Source organism: Acartia tonsa, chromosome 6, assembly GCF_053477335.1.
Source record: "Acartia tonsa isolate MP-2025a chromosome 6, ASM5347733v1, whole genome shotgun sequence".
Lineage (NCBI taxonomy): Eukaryota > Metazoa > Arthropoda > Copepoda > Calanoida > Acartiidae > Acartia > Acartia tonsa.
The window spans coordinates 47,147,127-47,159,754 of NC_137265.1; the positions used below are offsets into that span (position 1 = coordinate 47,147,127).

Here is a 12,628-nt window from a genome sequence, read left to right on the forward strand (position 1 = left end):
CATATCTACCCTTCATTCTCGTGGCAGCTCCCAGCCGTTTTCAGCCGGTTCTAGCCGTTTAGCAGCTGGTACTAGAAATTTAAAAAATGGTTATTGCTATCATTCACCATGAATTAAACCAAAAATATTTTTTTTAAAGTTGATTCCTACGTAATTAACAATGAATTTGTCCTGAAAATAGGCAAAAAACGGCTGAGCTGCCAGCCGCTACTTTTCCAACTTTTTGTTCGATTTAGGGAAAATAGACCTACCAAGGATTACTCATGCAAAATTTCAGATAGAAGTATTTTTGAGCTCAGCACCCATAAAAACCTACCCCTAGACACGTCACAAGCCCTATCTACTCATTCTACTCTTGGTCGCTGCCAGCTGAGCAGCAGCTGTTTCCCAGCCGCCATATGGACAGGCCGCCACTACTTTTAGTAGTATTTTTGAGCTCAGCACCCATAAAAACCTACCCCTAGACACGTCACAAGCCCTATGTACTCATTCAACTCATTCTACTTTTGGCCGCTCCCAGCTGAGCTGAAGCTGTTACCCAGCTGCCATATGGATGGGCCTTCACTATTTTTGGTAGTATTTTTGAGCTCAGCACCCATAAAAACCTACCCCTAGACACGTCACAAGCCCTATCTACTCATTCTACTCTTGGTCGCTGCCAGCTGAGCAGCAGCTGTTTCCCAGCCGCCATATGGACAGGCCGCCACTACTTTTAGTAGTATTTTTGAGCTCAGCACCCATAAAAACCTACCCCTAGACACGTCACAAGCCCTATGTACTCATTCAACTCATTCTACTTTTGGCCGCTCCCAGCTGAGCTGTTACCCAGCTGCCATATGGATGGGCCTTCACTATTTTTGGTAGTATTTTTGAGCTCAGCACCCATAAAAACCTACCCCTAGACACATCACAAGCCATATCTACCCTTCATTCTCGTGGCAGCTCCCAGCCGTTTTCAGCCGGTTCTAGCCGTTTAGCAGCTGGTACTAGAAATTTAAAAAATGGTTATTGCTATCATTCACCATGAATTAAACCAAAAATATTTTTTTTAAAGTTGATTCCTACGTAATTAACAATGAATTTGCCCTGAAAATAGGCAAAAAACGACAAAACGGCTGAGCTGCCAGCCGTTACTTTTCCAACTTTTTGTTCGATTTAGGGAAAATAGACCTACCAAGGATTACTCATGCAAAATTTCAGATAGAAATTCGAATTCAAAGTGCCATTTAATCACTGATTACGAGATGGTTGCATTAAAAAAACCCCCCTTATATAACAATTACCTAATAAGATTTGGATATGAATGCTTCTGTACAGGGGCGTCCAAGCTTTTTATTTTGGGAGAGGTAAAAATTTTTTAAGGGGGGGGTAATTCGTTTTTGGGGGGGTAAAATGGCGCGCGAAGCGCGCTGCAAATTTTTTTAACCCCCCCAAAATTTTTACCCCGGGGGTAAAATTTGCTTGGGGGGGTAATTACTAATTACCCCCCCTGAAATCTGTTGGCAGGGGTAAAATTTGTGTACCCCCCCCAAATTTACCCCCGGGGTAAAATTTTTGGGGGGGGGTAAGTTAAATTTTATCAAAAATTTAGTATTAAAAATGCGCGCGAAGCGCGCAAAAATTTTTTTTGTTAGAGATTTTCTATTTTGGGGGGGGTATTTACCCCCCAAAATTGTTTGGGGGGGGGGGTAAATACCCCCTCCTAAATGGGGGGGGAGTAATCGCCCCATTACCCCCCCCCCCCTTGGACGCCTATGCTTCTGTAAGTATTTTTTAAGATTTTCAACATAAATCAATTTCTACTCAAATGGTTGGCGTTTAATTTATGTCTTAGTTCATTATCAATTTCTTCCATTGTTCTACCATCTTAAATCATTTTTTCATTTTGTATCTAAATCTTAAACATTGGCAAACATAAAATATTTAGCGAAATATATATTTGATAGGAAATACAGTACAAAAATATTTTGATTTTCATTTAATGTTCACCAGATCTTGTAGAGTTTTACAGAAATATTTACAATTTTATACATTTTATATACATTAAAGGTACACTACATCTTTGAAATTAATGTTTGAAATTCACTGGTTAGAGCGCTATAGTAAATAATATCACAAACATTCGATTACGTCATTTTATAATTCATTGATATAAAAGTATAAAAATTCATTGAAAAAGTTAATAACAAAATTAGAAAAAGAGTTCATGATAAGGCAAAATACACAGTTTTAAAACTATTAAATACGATTAAATCTCTAGATAAAAATCATTAAAAGTAATACTTATTTGCAAGTATTTCTAATAATGTAAAAAAAAATTCCATAATAATTAGTGCAGATAGATTTGAGATTTAATTTAATTTTCGTACAAGGTAGAGAATATGAAAAAAATCTGATTTATTTTCTTTTAAAAAAATATGTAAGGCATCAAATTGTTAAGTTTCTTATTGCAGTTTTTCTTTCTTTGCTTTTTTCTCAGTTTGTCGTCTGTTTCCAAACCAGATTCTTACTGTTTCTTTATCCAATCCAACCTGTAAATAAATAATAATACTTCACTCTGTTGTTATTCCCACCCCTCCCATGCATGGAGGAAAATATACACCCCTGGACTTGTATACTTATAAGGCTGATATACTAGGAGGCGCGAAATATATTGTTATGAGGTGGACAACCTGATATAGAATGGATAAGTTATCTAATAAATCTAAACTTTCAAAGGGATGAGAGGCGACAGAAAACTAGCTTGAAACCGTCCCAAAACCTTAATTTGAAAATAATGTAACCCAAAAACATCCCAGCAGCTATTTACCTACACTAGATTGGAGAACTCAATTGGTCCAGCTGTTAAAAAGATCTTAATGAACAAACAAAAAAAAATCTTACTTCTTTAGTTAAATGACAGGATAATAAACAAAATTGTCGCCGGTGCAGTGGTTACCTTTTCAGATATTTCAGCCAGCTTTGCTTGTCCCGGAGCAGGATACGCTTTAAATTCTTCATTAAGTTGTGCAACAATACTTTCCCCAAATATGGTTCTTTTCTTCCTGGGCTTGATCTCAATGGGTTCTTTGGCCATGTTGAGTATGGCCTCCATATCAACTGGAGCTCCTTTATTCAGCGCTGCCCGCACTTGGTCCAGCCAAGACTGCAGGGCTGGCAACAATTTTTTAACCTTAAAAAATATAGAGCTATTTATGTATAATAAAAAAAATACAGCTGTCTGTCTTGAATAGGAGCCGAGAAAATCACGTTTCCCCCATTGCATTGCGTTACGGACTGACTGACTGACGGACAAAGTGAATTATAGTGTAGCTTCGCTACTAAAAATATATTACATATAAAAAGCAAGAATACGGACCTAAACATTCTACAGATTTTTATGTTTTTCAAGTTTAGAAAGAGATAGTTTACTGAATAAAAAAAAACTACAGATTAATTTCGATTAATTGCTTTCACGAGAATTGCGGGTCAGCTTGTAATGGTACATAGAATACTATCAGCTGTAAGCGGAGCTTACAAATCTAAATTGGTCAAAGTATTCTCACTTCGAATCTCTATGCCATCTGAATCCTAACTTTAGACAATCAGGGCTACATAAATACTCATTTTTTTTTGTTAATCAAAAGTATAAAACAAAAGCAAAACTTTTCAATCATTGACTTCATAATTCTATATTATTTCAATACTAAGTTTAATATCCCTCCCCCCCCTCCCCATGCCCTAAACTCCAGATAATTACCTGCTGTGCCGTTATTTCCAGTTTTTCAAACCTACAAATAGTTGACTGTGACACCACTATTTTGTCACCGTACATGGCCTGCAGATTTTGTCCGACCTGAGAAGTAAAAATATTTCAAACAGTGATACATCAATGAAGATTTTTTTGTATTTTTTCAGAAAAATAAGTTATTAAAGTAAATTAGGTTAGGTTATGTTAGGTACAGAATAGCCCCACAGGGTTAGGAAACCGCAGCTGTAGCTCTCCCCGAGCCACCCCGCATGCGATAGGTATATGAAAAAGACTTCCCTATTCCTTACTTTCAGTCCTTTTAAAAAATAACACCAAAACTAAACCAGTCCAAATAATCATTCATGACAAATTTTCATGAAAACTAACTTACCTGTGTTTGGGTTAATCCAATTTTTTGTCTAGCCTCCTTAAATTCTGAGGCAAACTGTTTTAATCGGTCAAGATCAATGCCTAAATGTTTAGTTGATAATAGAATAATCTAAAAATATCTAGCTTTTAATATAAATTTTTCCTAATTGGAATTTCTTTCACAACAATAAAATTTTGTTTACTGATATGCAAAAAATCTTTACAATTTGACTCAATTGTTCTAATTATAAAGTCTCCCAGGGATATCACCAATAGTGATTCTCATAATTACCCCTTCTGTAGGTTACAATTAGTGGTTGAAACGTTTGGTTACTCAACTTAATGAACCAACCAATCAAAAATAATACCCAAAGTTGTTGAGCCAACGAATAAGAAAACGTGATTAACAAAACTTTGGAGACTATTATAATAAACAGCCCAATGTCCCCCCCCCCCCCCACCTCCCTAAAAATATCCTCTTTTGAGATTAAGTTATCCATGATTTATTATCTTTTTAACATTTCTTTTAACTAAGAGTAAGTATTCTTTAAAAGTTTTTAAAAGATACTGACATACCTTGCATGATTCTTGGTAGTCCAGTTTCATCAATTTGATTCAACAACAGTTCGTCGTCCTTAAAAGTAAAAATATTTAAACAAGAAAGAAAGAACCTTGAATAGGTAAGGAATATAAATCAATAGAAAATCTCAGTTTTTATTATCAAAATTTAATAATTGTTTCTTCTAAAAAATAGAGGACATTGGTTTGATAAAAATTTACCGATAGACCGGTTGACATAAAAAGCTAAACTACTAAAACTTACGTCAGATTTAACAACAACAGAATTTTGCGTTGTAGGAGCAATATGGGGATATCCTATAACCGGAACAACAGGCACACATCCAGGAGCTGTTTGAAGGATAGGCCCACTGGGCACAATATTGGGACTGTTCACAACTTGCAATCCAGGTACAATAGCATTGCCTTCGGGTGCTTGACACTGGTTGGAGGCAACTTGCAACGTTTCAGGTACAGCATTGGATACAGGAATGGAAATTCCATTTACTCCAGGTTGGACAGAATTAGTTATAAATGTTTGTTGGGGAAGATATTGATGAGAAGATAACACAATGGGCATTGCTTGAGTTGGCCCATTACCAGCTTGTGACATAACAGGTTGCAAATTTTGTTGAACAAAAGAAGGTTGAATAAAGGGACCATTGGAGTTAGGGTTTTGTATTATTATATTTGGATATTGAGTATTTATAAAACTTCCACTTTGTAATTGAGTTGGGATGCCATTTGCTTGAATAACAAATGGTACATTTTGATTTGGAGGAGTAAAGAATCTTGGTTGACCTTGGGGCTGAACAATTATACCTCCAACATTGTTAATATTTGTATTGGGAAGACTGTTTGGACCTTGGATTGGCATTTGACTATTCATATTAAACATGAGTTGGTTTTGGTTTGGATTTAAAATATTTGATTGTTGTAAAACTAAACCTGATTGTTGAAATGTTTCATTTGGAATTATTTGAATGGTTGATTGATTGTTAGGTGGAAAAGATTGAACTTGAGGTGAATTCTGAATTTTTGGACTGTTCACAGGTGTATTATTCTGCTGAGGTTGAAGTTGAATCATTTGACTCCTAGCTTGAGTGATATTCCTTGGAGATTCAAATTGATTTGTATTCTGCACCATTTGGCTCATAGCTAGGGTATTATTCTGTGGAGATTGTAGTTGGTTTGAATTATGTATTATTGGTCCCATAATTGGGGTATTATTCTGTTGAGATTGAGGTTGATTTGGATTCTGTGTAATTGGACTCATAATAGGGGGATTATACTGTGGAGATTGAATTTGATTTGGATTCTGTATCATTTGACTCATAATAGGGGTATTATTCTGTGGAGTGTGGGGTTGATTTAAATTCTTTATCATTTGACTCATAATAGGGGTATTAATCTGTGGAGGTTGATTTGAATTCTTTATCATTTGACTCATAGCTTGGGTATTATTCTGTGAAGGTTGAAGTTGATTTGGATTCTGTATCATTTGACTCATTATAGGGGTATTATTCTGTGGAGTGTGGGGTTGATTTGGATTCTGTGTAATTGGACTCATAATAGGGGTATTATTCTGTGGAGGTTGGAGTTGATTTGGATTCTGTACCATTGGACTCATAATAGGGTTATTATTCTGTGAAGGTTGATTTGAATTCTGTATCGTTTGACTCATAATAGGGGTATTATTCTGTGGAGGTTGATTTGAATTCTTTATCATTTGACTCATAGCTTGGGTATTATTCTGTGAAGGTTGAAGTTGATTTGGATTCTGTATTATTTGACTCATTATAGGGGTATTATTCTGTGAAGATTGAAATTGATTTGAATTCTGTATTATTTGACTCATAGCTGAAGGGTCATTCTGTGGGGGAGGGCCACCAACTTTCGTTATTGGCAATACTATTGTCTGGGTGTTAAAACCACCTAAATATAAATTCAAGAGTTAATAAAGATTCAATTAGGTGGGATGATATGTGACAAGGTCCTATAAAACCAAGGTTAAGTAGATTTATAACCAATTTTCAGGTAAGTTTAATATTGTATCCTTTAGATAGTGAGTAAATAACCTTTCACCCCTAAGAGATACACACAGATAAAACACAACCACCCCCCCCCCCCCCTTCTCTAAAGGTAACCACGAGAAGATGAAAGCAAAGCCATTAGTATGGAGCAGTATAGTAAACCTAAAATGTTATTTGTTTTCAATTTCAGAATCCATCGAGAAAAAAAATATATAGGGGGATTGTATGATTCTGTATAGCCAGGGACGGAAAATAACCAGATCAAACATATTAATAATACCTGTGTTGAGCGGTGTAAGTAGTTGGAGAATCTGAATACTTCTGTCTTCAGAAAGTGGAGGTAGAATAACCATCTACAAATAATTTTGTTAGAATAAAATTTTTCTAAACATGATTTTTTAAAACAAAAGACTACTTAGGGGTAAATAAGACAAATATAAAACATATCTATTTTTAATGAGAACTTTACATATGGATTCAGAAAACAAAGCAAAGCAAAACAGGCAGACAAAAAAGGAAAAAATCCTTACGTTTATAGACAAAACTTTGACTGTATTTTTTTAAAGTATGGCTTTGAAACCGATTAATATTCGCTGGATTATAACCGGTTCCAAGCCATACTAAAAAACATGTACTGTATCGTATTATATTCAGTTTTCTACCAATACAAAAATGTACAATCATAATATCAAAAACAGTTTTGTTAGGCCGTGTCTTCGGGACTAACAAAACTAATCTTAATTTTATAATTGCACATTTTTATATCCGCGGAGAGCTGTTTATAATACGATGCGATAAATAACTATTAATACCTGTCCTGGGGCTGGCAAGTTTTGCATTTGTAAAAACTGTTGTCTAAGATCCGGCATGTCATTGTTGGCTTGTTGTTTTGACCCATTTGGCTTGTTTGTTTGCTGCAATTGGCCACTTAAAGATTGGATCATGTCCAGATTAGCCACAAGCCCAGATTGGTAGCTTATAACTCCATTATTGTTTGTTATTATAATAGACATATTGTTTGTTGGTTGGACTTTATTTGCAACTAAAGGTTGCTTTAAATCAGCATCAGTAACATTATTTACAATGGGTTTATTATTGGGATTTGTATTTTGATTGGTACTATATGAGGTAATTGCAGAGTTGCTACGCATATCTCCATGATTGTTAACAAAGCAACTATTTGTATTTGAGATCAACGTTTGATTATGATTTGAAACAACTTGAGCATTGGATGCTAATAAGTTGTTTCTGTCAAGCTCATCTCTTGAAATTTCTCTATGAGAAACATCTTTCTTAGATGTGTCTTTGTTTTCACTTGTAAAGGCATCTGATTTAGCATGAACAGGTACTTGTAAATGAGCAGGTTTTGCTTGAAAGCCGTGAATGTTGACATTTGTGTTTTTAGCTGGGACATATTGGTTGGGATTTGGATTATATACATTTCTATTGGGACCATCTTGATTTTTGATAGAAATATTTGGATGAATTTGATTGTGAGAAGAAGCAATTATTTTCTGAGGTCCAAAACGTTTCTTCAGCAACTCCAATGGAGTTTGGGTTATGGGAGATTGTTGTTTTTGGTTTTCCTGCTGCTTAGGCAAATTGGCAAGCTCAGTTCCTAAAATTTTTTAAGTCAATCATTCATAGGGGACTATGCACGAACAAGAGCAAGTGATTCTAAGCACCTTCCAAATGTTTTTTTGGTGAATATGCTAGGGATATGTTTAATACCTATAATTTAATCGACTAAAAAATTAAGTTTCACCGTGGTTTTCTACAAATTTTAAAATATTTATAAGGCATTTTTTTTTACAAAATACCATCAAATGTTTTGTTTAGGTCATAAGTTCAAATAAAGTAATACGCCAAAACATAATCAAATGTCATCAATTACGAGAGTATACTAATAAAACTGTTTACAATAAACCATACCTTTTTCTAAATTACCAATTTTCACCAAAAAAGTTTACTTTTGTGGTATTTAAACTCAACAAAACATTTGATGATATTTAGTCACAAAATGTCTAACATTTCAAAGTTTTATTTATATAAAACCAGGGGTGTATATTCTACATGGGATCCTCGGCTCAGGGGGGGGGGGGGGGGAGAATAAAAAATAAGTGGTTGAAGGGAAAAAAATGTAAAAATTAAGAAAACTAAAAACATTTTTTCCATTTCCTCCCCCTCCTTGGTGAAAAAAAAACTAAAAAAATGTGTGGTAGGAGGGATAAAATAAATAAAATATAGAGTTCTTTAAATATTTTTCCATTTTCCCCCCTACTTGGTGAGAAAACTAGGGGGGGGGGGGGGGAATAAAAAATTTTGTAGCCGGGGAAAAAAAATAATTCTTGTGCAGAATATACACCCCTGTATAAAACTATGGTAAAACTAAATATTTCAAATTGATATAACGATATTAAACATAACCCTAGTATATTCACCAAAAAAACATAGTCCCCTTTTTTCTACATTCTTAAAATATTTTTTTTTAAATTTAAAACTAAGCATAGAAAAAGTAAGGCGGATAGGTTAGGCATTGAATGAAAACAACTTGTGGCAATTTATTTCATATACTTAATAGCTACACCAATTTTTACTATACAAAGTGACGTGGGGGAATTCTACTTGGTAGGATACTATATACCATTGAATTGAAAAAAATCAAAACTACTACTCACTGTTATAACATGGCTTACTCGAGCCATTTTCTTCAAGCTTAACACCATCAGATTTTCTGAGCTGAGGAATTTGCATCAGCTTTAGCTGTTGCTGATTTTGTTGACTTGCTTGCTGCTGGCCAGTCCACTGCGAAGGATCCAGAATACCTGAGGAATTCATTGCTGTCACATTTCAAGCCAAGCATTTCATTAATTTTCTGAAAATTAACAAATAAATTATCTAACAATGTACTTTCAACATTGATAAATATAGGTATCTTTTTTTGAAAACATTTTGTAACAAAAATACATATATAATTTTTAATTGCATATGGGTATAATATTAAGTAGCAAATAAAAATAAAATAAAACCCTAAACAGAGTTTGACTAGATTTGACTAAATTAATGATTTTATATTCTTCAAAGGATTGATTCATCCTCTCTCTTGTTTTCAAAGTTCCTCCATATGAGTGACCAGATTTCTCGTATTCAATCCTCCACCACTTTAGTCTTCATTGTGTATGTGTGATCTTATTATTTGTTCTAAAGTCTTAATATCCTGAAAAACATATTAGAATAAATAAAAATATTTATCTAAACTCTTTCAGATGTAACAAAAAAAGGTATTTTTGTGAATGACTTATTTTTTCCATTTGTATTGAAGCAAAACTCTAGGTAGTAGAAGAACAGTAAATTGACCTAAAAGAGAAATTCGACCTACAGTGAAAAATAATTCAAAAAGGCTAAAACATAAGAATAAAGCCCAGGCTATATTTTTAACAGGGATCTTAAGGAATAAGACAATAGACGATAAATTCTGATTGGTGGGCAGCATTGCTCGTTTGAATCTTTTATTAGTCTTTATAATTTAACCAACTTTCAAGGACAGTTACCTTACATTCTATAGAAATATCTTAGTTAGGGAATAGCTTGGCTCTGAAAACCATGTTATAAGTAGGTACCTACCTGATTTTGAGCATCTATAACATTTTCTAATCTTTTTACATAATCTGTTAATTCTGTAAATTCTTTATCTGATGCTTCATCTTTTAATCTTTCTCTTTCTTTATATTTCCTGTAAAAAAAAATTCTGTACATAGGTAGGTATTCATGTTTTCAAAATTTTTTCTGACAATACTTTTTTACAAAATAATAATTGATACCTAATGTTCCACATTTTACTATTATTTTCTATCTATTTCAACCCTTTTTACTTTACTCTCTCTAAACACAAAGTAGTTGCTAACTTGGCGTCTTGTACTTTGAACTTTTAAAATTTTTATTAATCTTAATCTTAAATTCAAAATGACGAACAAATTCAAGACAATTATATTAAAACTAACTTACATGACTTCATTTAATGCAATAACTGAAGCAATGCTCATAATTATGAACTCTGCACATAAGTTAGAACCTGAAACAAAAGAAAGGGTGTTTTCATAATTGTTATCCAAAGAGTTCAGTTTTACTATTACATAGGTACATACCTAACAAAATTATGAATTTCAAATATTACAAGAAATCTTTATAATATAAATTGATTGATTGAACTTAATAATATGAAATTTACCTAATTCTATAGCAGTTTTTTCATCTAATTTGGGAACTTTTGTTACTCTAATTTTTCCTAAAAAAAATAATATTTATACAGAATTCTGTAATATAATGTTCAAAGAGCTTTATCAAAACTTTAATACTTGTCTTCATGTTATAAAAACAGAAAATTACTAAATATGAATTTTGATAGGTATATTTTTTAAATTTGCTGTTTGGTTTTGTCACAAATATTTGTAGCTTGTTTGTAGCTTTCCCTCAAAGTGCAAGTTGATCACTGAACCAACCCTTGAACCCCCTCTTACTTTTTAAATTAATTTAAATTTAGGTGTTAGGGTTAATTTTTTCTCCCATGACTAAGCCCTTTGGGACAAAAAAATTACACAATATAGCCTAACCTGATCTGCAATTAAGTTATAAACAAACTTTCACCCCACCAACTAAATTCAAATTTTCTTTAAAAAATAAGGGGAGAGAATATGCCGCTTGTTTTTGTTTCACTTATGTACAGAATTGTCCAATGTAAAATTGTCAAATTAACTCAGATTTACTTACCTATGTTCATAAATATAAATTTAATTTTTGCTTCATAGAAATGATAAAGATTTGCTGGAGGTAAACAAAACATTTCTTTAAATCTCTGATCTTTCTTGGCTCGAACAGCTATCCTAAATTATTTGATTTTAATTTAAACTTGTAGGATTATGGTAGTTTCATTGATAATAAAGTTTTAGGAACTTCCATGAGAAGAACAGCTAGAGACAGATGGACAAAATGAGTTATTGAGACCTATGTACTTGGTGAGAGGAATCTTCATGAGAAAATAAAGAAGCCTATTTCAAATACATATCCCACATAGCATTATGAACTGCAGGGGAAAAAATACAGGAGGACAAAATGTTTTGTAAAGCAGAGTCTCATTGACAAAGAGTGGGGGATTTTAACAAGAAGTTCTATTTTATAAGGCAGCTGAGTATATCACATTTCACAAAGGGCATGATAAAATATCGAAAAAAAATGGGTAAATTGAGTTATGACTATATTAATGTATTAACCAGGGAAATCTTCCTTAGAAGTTCTTATTCATACAACACCTCGGGGCTAAAAAAACTAGTTTTAATCTCACAATTGTACATTCTATATCCGCGGAAAGCCGTTTATAATACGACGCGAGAAATAACTATTATCTCCTGTTACCTGTTTGCTAGAGGCTGAGCAATCTTCTTAACATACATAAAGGCCAACTTAGACAAGGGGAAAGGTTGACCCCCTGGGCCTGACATTAAAATACATTTAAATCTGAAAAAAATGTAAAAAAATAATAGTAAATTTTCAGTACAAAATTTTGTTCTGAAGTAATATAATGAACAATGAAATTTAAGGCATTTTGGTTATGAGATATGAAATCTAGTTTAGTTTTATTCTGAAGATTTATGAAAACCTACTTTCATTTCCTGTAAAAAGACAAAAATGATATAAACCAAAGACCAGAGATTTTAAGGGATCGGACCATGGATGATATATTGATGTACATTCCTAATTCCGATAAACAAAATTACCCCTTTTAATTTAAAACAACTGGTTGACACTAACAAAAAACTAATAAAAATTTAGTAAAAGAACCCAAAGTATTTGTTCCAACGAATAAGAAAACAGGATGATGAAACTTTGGGTACCTTATGATTAACAGTCCATTGTCCCCTCCCTCCCTGCTAAATGGTTTAAT

At 33.3% G+C, this 12,628-nt stretch overlaps 2 protein-coding genes across 2 annotated transcripts; both read right to left on the minus strand.

The window, feature by feature from the left end:
- Positions 1–1,920: 1,920 nt before the first annotated feature.
- On the minus strand, positions 1,921–7,733 carry LOC145322825 (POU domain, class 6, transcription factor 1-like). The gene is made up of 7 exons (XM_080165151.1): positions 7,503–7,733; positions 6,971–7,043; positions 4,676–4,733; positions 4,122–4,201; positions 3,740–3,835; positions 2,939–3,172; positions 1,921–2,531 (listed from the first exon to the last, which is right to left on the minus strand). Exons 1-7 carry the CDS (start codon positions 7,586–7,588, stop codon positions 2,445–2,447), a joined length of 714 nt encoding a protein of 237 aa, XP_080021277.1. The 5' UTR covers positions 7,589–7,733; the 3' UTR covers positions 1,921–2,444.
- A 1,682-nt stretch (positions 7,734–9,415) lies between these two features.
- Positions 9,416–12,185, minus strand: LOC145323134 (optic atrophy 3 protein homolog). The gene is made up of 6 exons (XM_080165522.1): positions 12,100–12,185; positions 11,458–11,570; positions 10,919–10,975; positions 10,696–10,762; positions 10,315–10,423; positions 9,416–9,565 (listed from the first exon to the last, which is right to left on the minus strand). The coding sequence occupies exons 1-6, from the start codon at positions 12,183–12,185 to the stop codon at positions 9,416–9,418; spliced, it is 582 nt and encodes a 193-aa protein (XP_080021648.1).
- Between the last annotated feature and the right edge of the window lie 443 nt (positions 12,186–12,628).